The sequence below is a fragment of the Diaphorina citri genome, unplaced genomic scaffold (assembly GCF_000475195.1).
Source record: "Diaphorina citri unplaced genomic scaffold, Diaci psyllid genome assembly version 1.1 scaffold1730, whole genome shotgun sequence".
NCBI classification, from domain to species: Eukaryota; Metazoa; Arthropoda; class Insecta; order Hemiptera; family Psyllidae; genus Diaphorina; species Diaphorina citri.
The window spans coordinates 50699-58199 of NW_007379156.1; the positions used below are offsets into that span (position 1 = coordinate 50699).

Sequence of the window (7501 nt, forward strand, 5' to 3'; positions counted from 1 at the left end):
CTTGGGGAACTTTCAAACGCATAAATCACAGTTTCTCTGCCTACCAGGTACCAGCTTGGTCAGGGATGGGTCACAATGTCAGACTCTTTGGGGAGATCAATTCATGCCAAAAGACCCAAACCAATTCATGACTCAAAGAACGACCTAATATTCCAGAGTAGAAGCACGTTAAAGGGGAGGAAGAAAACAGCTAATGGGTTAACACTGATGAATGAAATTAATAAATTTTCAAGTTTTTTCCTCCTTTTGGATCAAAGGCGTACCTACTGTATGGCCCTTGGGTAAAAGGTACTTCAAAAAGCTTTTAATGTTTGCCCCGGTGTCATCACTTTATCCATTCCTGGTGTCGAACCTAGGCCTTCCATTACCGACTTCTCTGTTGTCTTGGGACGTTAAGTTTTCATCTCAATCCTAATATTCCAGAGTATTAGAAGCACGTTAAAGGGGAGGAAGAAAACAGCTAATGGGTAAACACTGATGAATGAAATTAATAAATTTTCAAGTTTTTTCCTCTCCTTTTGGATCAAAGGCGTACCTACTTTATGGCCCTTGGGTAAAAGATACTTCATAAAGCTTTTAATGTTTAAAAGATACTTCATAAAGCCCGGAGTCATCACTTTATCCATTCCTGGTGTCGAACCTAGGCCTTCCATTACCGACTTCTCTGTTGTCTTGGGACGTTAAGTTTTCATCTCAGTTTGTTTGTATTGGGCATACTTAGAAGCCGGGTTTACAAACAATACTTAATAATCAAGGGAAGGCTTTTTTGAGGTACAAATTTATGTTTCTACGAACAGATTTTCAATATGTTTTTATACTTCGATCGTTTTCCTGGCAAAAAATCAGATCCACCATGTTTTTTTCTTCACCCCTAAATGGTAAATGGGCAAATTCAGTAGCTATCAGTGTACCTCTTGTCTCGCAAACCTCTTGATTATTGAAAATTGTAAACGCGGCTTTCAATAACGATTTTCTCACCAAATTATTTGGCGGATAAGAATCAAAATCTTACCTAGAAATTAAAATTATATTTTATTTTGGATCTTAATTGAAAACGGCAGCTGATAAGGTATAGTTCTTACCCGTACCTAGGTCGTTGTGGGAATTCGTGAGGAAAAGTGCTCAGTATATTTTGTGAACGATCGACGTGATGTCCTTCGATTTGTAGGAGGTAGATCGGATATAATTTTAATTGGATAATTGAGAGTTACCTATAGCCGAATGATAGGCCTTATTTTATGCCAAAACCCTCGGGTATGTTCCCGTTACCAAACAGACTTGAACCTGGATGGGCACCAACTGGGCACACGCACTCATTTGCCTCGGGCGCAGGTAGAAAAAAAAGTTAATCGATAGCAAAATATCGACAAATTCTACAATGGACGCAGCATTTCTATTCTGCAGCCATTGAGATTATGAACGGATTGCACTCAACGTCTTGGTCTTGAGAAAACCTACCATAACGAGATTGATGGTTGAAATCTCAGTGAAAAACGCGAGATCAAATAATTTGGGGGCGAACTTTTCTATGGTGTAAGCTCAAACATACTTTTGTAATACTTAGCATGCCAACCAAGTCAACACTAACGCGTTAAAAATCTGTATTATCTTTGGCATGGGTACTCAAATTAACCCTGAAGGTGATAGTGGAAAGTACTTGCAATAATGAGCTATTAAAATTTGCGCTTAATGATTTGGGAGCTTGGAATTTTTCTCATTTTAACAAACAACATATTAACTTTACTATACCTCAGTTCCATTGTAGTTCAAAACAAAGATAACTTTGTTATAATTATTATGGTCAATAACAAACAGAACAATTGGTTTTATTGTCTTGGGAGCTTGGAATTTTTCTCATTTTAACAAACAACATATTAACTTTACCATACCTCAGTTCCATTTTAGTTCAAAACAAAGATAACTTTGTTATAATTATTATGGTCAATAACAAACAGAACAATTGGTTTTATTGTTTGGAAAGTTATACATATCGGACAGCCTATACCTACACTTTAATGAACAAGTCAAATATGAACTTACTTTTACTTACAGTAAGAGTAATTATATGGCTTTTTTTTTTACTCGATTATTTTCGTTGTTTGTTATTAATGATTTTAATTTTACTTTGGGTCCTGACCATCCATGGTAAGATTGGTAAGCCAGCCTACCTACACTTTAATGAAGAAGTCAAATATGAACTTACTTTTACTTACAGTAAGAGTAATTATATGACTTTTTTTAACTCAATTATTTTCGTTGTTATTAATGATTTTAATTTTATTTTGGGTCCTGACCATCCATGGTAAGATTGGTAAGCCATTGCAAGCCATGGTAACATGATTAATAACTTTTTGAAATACAATGCATAACAATAATTACTTTAGGAAGCACAAGCTTTAAGTGAGCTCTGACATAACTGTTTGTGCATCCCTAGATGTTGAGGTTGTTATTCTCCCTAAAATATCGTCCAACATACCGAGTACACCTGTTTCTGTGACCATCATCCAGCGTCTGTCACATGTTCAACTGGCTGATCCATTGTTCCATCAGCCCTCACCAGTGGACATGTTGCTGGGTGCCCAGTATTATGCGGCTCTTATAGACCATCACCAACCTATTGTCCCGGGAGAGCCGTCCCTGATTCCGACTATCTTCGGCAATTTGGTCATGGGACTTGCTTCTACCACCACACCTGTTGTATCTCCTCAGTCGTTCCATGTCTCTAGTATGCATGATGCTGACGAGTCATTGGATAACCAACTGAAGAAATTCTGGGAGACCGAAGAAGTGAAAGTGAATATACCTACCCGCCCAGAAGATCTTCAGTGTGAGGAGCATTTCCAAAAGACACACTACCGTGAACCTGATGGAACCTATGTTGTCCGGTTGCCATTTAAAGATGGAGACCCACCTGATCTAGGCAACAATCTGACCAATGCCATGTCTCGTCTGGTCAAGTTAGAACAGGTTTTGAGCCGCAAACCTGAATTCAAATCTTTGTACTATGAAAACCTCCAGGATTATATTGATCAAGGTCATATGAAGGTGACCTCTAACCCATCATCTTATGTCATGATACACCATGGTGTCATGAAAGAATCGAGCACCACCACCAAGGTCCGGGTGGTATTCAGTCCAGCCGAGCATGCAACCCCGTCTCACCCATCATTGAATGATGCCTTATTGGTCGGCCCAAAGCTCCAGAACGATATTAACGATATTATGTTGAATTTCAGACTACACCCCATTGTTTTGACCGCTGATATAAAACAAATGTATCGAGCCATCAAAGTGGATCCTCAAGATTCTGTGCACCAGCAGATCTTATGGAGACAAGATCCCCAGTTGTCTGTTCAGCAGTATGAGATCACCCGTGTCTGTTTTGGAGTAGCCAGTTCACCTTACCATGCGTTACGGGTAATAAAACAATTGACCATTGATGAGGGGCCAAAGTTTCCTAAAGCCGCTGAGGTCTTGGAAAACGACATCTACGTTGATGATGTAGTAACCGGTGCCAGCTCCATTTCTGAAGCCTGTGAGCTACGGGAACAATTGTCCAATCTGTTGGCTGCAGGTGGCTTTGAACTCCGCAAGTGGTCCTGCTCACATCCGGAGGTCTTGGAGGGCTTGTCTCTTGATCTCCTTGAAAACTCTCATCCACTGGGAGATAATCAAACGCTCCGTGTCTTGGGAATCCAATGGGATTCCAAGGAAGATGTTTTCTCGTACCATGTCAAACCGATCATAGATGTCTGTGTAACCAAACGTCAGGTCCTGTCCCAGATTGCCCGTATCTTTGACCTACCTGGGTTCCTCGGCCCGGTCATTGTTTGGATGAAAATCCTCATGCAGAGGCTCTGGCTGATGGGCCTCGGATGGGATGAACCGTTGCCTGACGATTTACTTGCTGAATGGTCCTCATTCATCAGCGAACTACCAGACCTTCATGATTTTATCTTTCTATACTTCGTATATCTTTCAGTGAAAGTCGATCGACTGTAGAGTATCAGACCCATCTTTTTGACTTAGCTTTATCTAAAGGTACCTAACACCCCAAAACGGCCATAAAGGTAGGGGAGTTGGTAGGAGTAATCTACAAAAGAAATAGATGGTGGAAAACCTACATACAGGAAGTTGGCATTGTGTTGCAATCCAAGTTCCAATGAGGAATTGAGAAATCATTATTGGATAATCATTATCTTGCGATGTTTATGGAAATCTCATTACTAGTAATTCCCAATTAATTGCTCTTCTCTGACGCAAATAACAATTAAAATACCGAAGACAATAAATATTGATATCTGCTTAATATACAAGGTAATGATTTTCTTACAGCATTAGATTATTCTGATGCTATGATATAGGCATGGGTAATTTTGACCATGTTATGAAGTTATGATACTTAAAAAGGCATTAATTCGCAATTCACGTCAAAAGGGGTATAGTATTTAATTAGTTATGTTGGTGTTTTCTTGATATAGGCCCAAGTAGTATTTCTAATCAGACAAAATTATTAGGAGAAGCTCGATAGCTCGTATCATTTTGCCTCCACAAAAGCTATTTCACAGTCCAGAAATCTCATTCTACTCGTGATTTTTCGTATAAAATTGCCACTTGAATTATTTCGACCAAACTTGAGAAAATCTCCAACTGTCCCAGTTCATCTTACAAGATCTGTTTGTGAACGCGCCCTTAAAATTTGAATTCCCTCCTTGTCCTAAATCACATCCTGCCCACGGGTGTCGCTTCAATCGCGCGAGTCAGCTGATTTCAAACAAATATAAACAAGACGCCGGCTGGTTCGAAAAAATCTGAGTGCTTCGCTTCGCCATTGTTCGTTCTTCGTCTTATCAACCAACATCAACGCTCAACCAAAATCATACCTACCTACCGGTCGGACTCGGAATTTTTCTAACTGAATTATCTGAAGTGTTCTCCTCTACCTACCCAAAAGTAAAAGTTTAAAGGTAAGACACCCCGGGCTTCTCCAAGATCAATACCATTTTTTCTTTGTTTTTCTCACTCTCATTACTTCTTCATAAATATTCGTGGACACATTTCAAGCTGCATTAATATTCATGTACAAATGGCATATTACTGCACGTTGCTCATAGACCAGTCATAATTCTTCACAATTTTGAAACACATTTTCACTCGAACCCGAAACCTTGGCTACTCCAGTCTATTTCACCACCGGCCGAACATCTCGTGGAAACCAAACGGGTATTGTTGTATCGGAGGGGTCTATCGAGTTCTCACTGAGGTGGTAATTACAGAGCTTTGTTTTCCAACAAAATGAGTAACAACCGTGCTTGCCACCGCTTAATTATACACACAATTATTCAAAACATGCATAAGTACAATGCTTTACAATTATTTACCAATTTTTATTACAATGAGGTTGTATTGCAACCTGGACTTGCTACAGAAGCAAGTTCGTTCATCATAATTATCCTGATCCCGACTTTATTGGAATCTTTACATTGTGTGTTACACTTATTAAGTATTCATAGTTCACGTTTCTTGATGAACTTAGAGCAATTATTTTGAACAAGCGGTATTGTTAAACAGGTTGATTCTTGAAACACATTTTCACTCGAACCCGAAACCTTGGCTACTCCAGTCTATTTCACCACCGGCCGAACATCTCGTGGAAACCAAACGGGTATTGTTGTATCGGAGGGGTCTATCGAGTTCTCACTGAGGTGGTAATTACAGAGCTTTGTTTTCCAACAAAATGATGAGTAACAACCGTGCTTGCCACCGCTTAATTATACACACAATTATTCAAAACATTCATAAGTACAATGCTTTACAATTATTTACCAATTTTTATTACAATGAGGTTGTATTGCAACCTGGACTTGCTACAGAAGCAAGTTCGTATATCGGAGGGGTCTATCGAGTTCTCACTGAGGTGGTAATTACAGAGCTTTGTTTTCCAACAAAATGAGTAACAACCGTGCTTGCCACCGCTTAATTATACACACAATTATTCAAAACATGCATAAGTACAATGCTTTACAATTATTTACCAATTTTTATTACAATGAGGTTGTATTGCAACCTGGACTTGCTACAGAAGCAAGTTCGTTCGTCATAATTATCCTGATCCCGACTTTATTGGAATCTTTACATTGTGTGTTACACTTATTATTGCTCACATAGAGTCTGGTGATCCAGAGAACTAAGGAATCTACGGATTGAAGAGCATTCTCTTGGATAACTTCCAAGCCCAGTCCCCTCGTAAGCGCTAGTCCGCGGGTTTGATTCCCATCCCGGGCGGGAATCTTTATCCCAAACAGATAATGCTCAATTACTTCTTAGGGCAGCTGGCCTGTCCTCTCTTCCATTTCGGGACTGGAGGACCGACAGTTTCTTCTATCAGACCACTCAACTTAAATTATAAAATTGTATGTATGCTGCTTTACTACACACAAAAGCAGAACACCAGCATCTAAAAAGCACCTGGTTATGCACAAGCACATCAACAACATTCCAATCGGTTTATTAAATCACAACAAACTCCAATGAACCATATTGTTACCGTTCTGACGGCGAGGAACCTTTATAATTTCATTATAACTTAATGATTATATGAACCATATTGTTACCGTTCTGACGGCGAGGAACCTTTATAATTTCATTATAACTTAATGATTATCATTACAATTCAACAGGGAAGCCGTGCTCTTCAAGGAGAAAGCTCTTAATAAACTATATTATTAAAATAAACATACTCTATTTATTATATTGGAAGGATAGGTACAGGGCCGCTAAGTCTAACCGGGGCCTGGGGCTAGGTCGAATGGAAATTGTTTTCCTTTCGGAAACAGAACCGATTTTCATGGCTTACAAATCTTGGATTTCCTATGGTTTAATACAGGGGCTACCACACCAAAAGAGGGGAAATAGGTACCGAAAGGAAAATACAATTCTACTAGGTAGTTTTAGCTCTATTAGGATGTAATGCTAGTTCCAGGCCCCCTTGAGGACCCCAGGAAGGGGCCCTAGACCTATTGGATCGAATGGACGTAGCTCACATAGAGTCTGGTGATCCAGAGAATTAAGGAATCTACGGATTGAAGAGCATTCTTTTGGATACCTTCCAACTTCCAACCCAATCCCCTTGTAAGCGCTAGTCCGCGGGTTTGATTTCCGCCTCGGGCGGGAATCTTTATCCCAAACAGATAATGCTCAATTGCTTCTTGGGGTAGCTGGCCTGTCCTCTCTTCCATTTCGGGACTGGAGGACCGACAGTTTCTTCTATCAGACCACTCAACTTAATTGTATGGATGCTGCTTTACTACACACAAAAGCAGAACATCATCTAAAAAGCACCTGGTTATGCACATTAAACATCAACAACATTCCAATCGGTATTATTAAATCACAACAAACTCCAATGAACCATATTTCCATGATTTATGCACATTCTGTGGTGTTGCCAACACACGAGACAACACAGTTGCAACAGTGGTAGGACATGCTGGAGGCTATG

At 39.6% G+C, this 7501-nt stretch overlaps 1 protein-coding gene across 1 annotated transcript; it reads left to right on the top strand.

Moving 5' to 3' along the window:
* Positions 1–1615: 1615 nt before the first annotated feature.
* LOC103517048 lies at positions 1616–4002 on the top strand. Its single transcript, XM_017447304.2, has 2 exons — positions 1616–1640; positions 2435–4002. Exons 1-2 carry the CDS (start codon positions 1616–1618, stop codon positions 4000–4002), a joined length of 1593 nt encoding a protein of 530 aa, XP_017302793.2.
* Positions 4003–7501: the final 3499 nt, after the last annotated feature.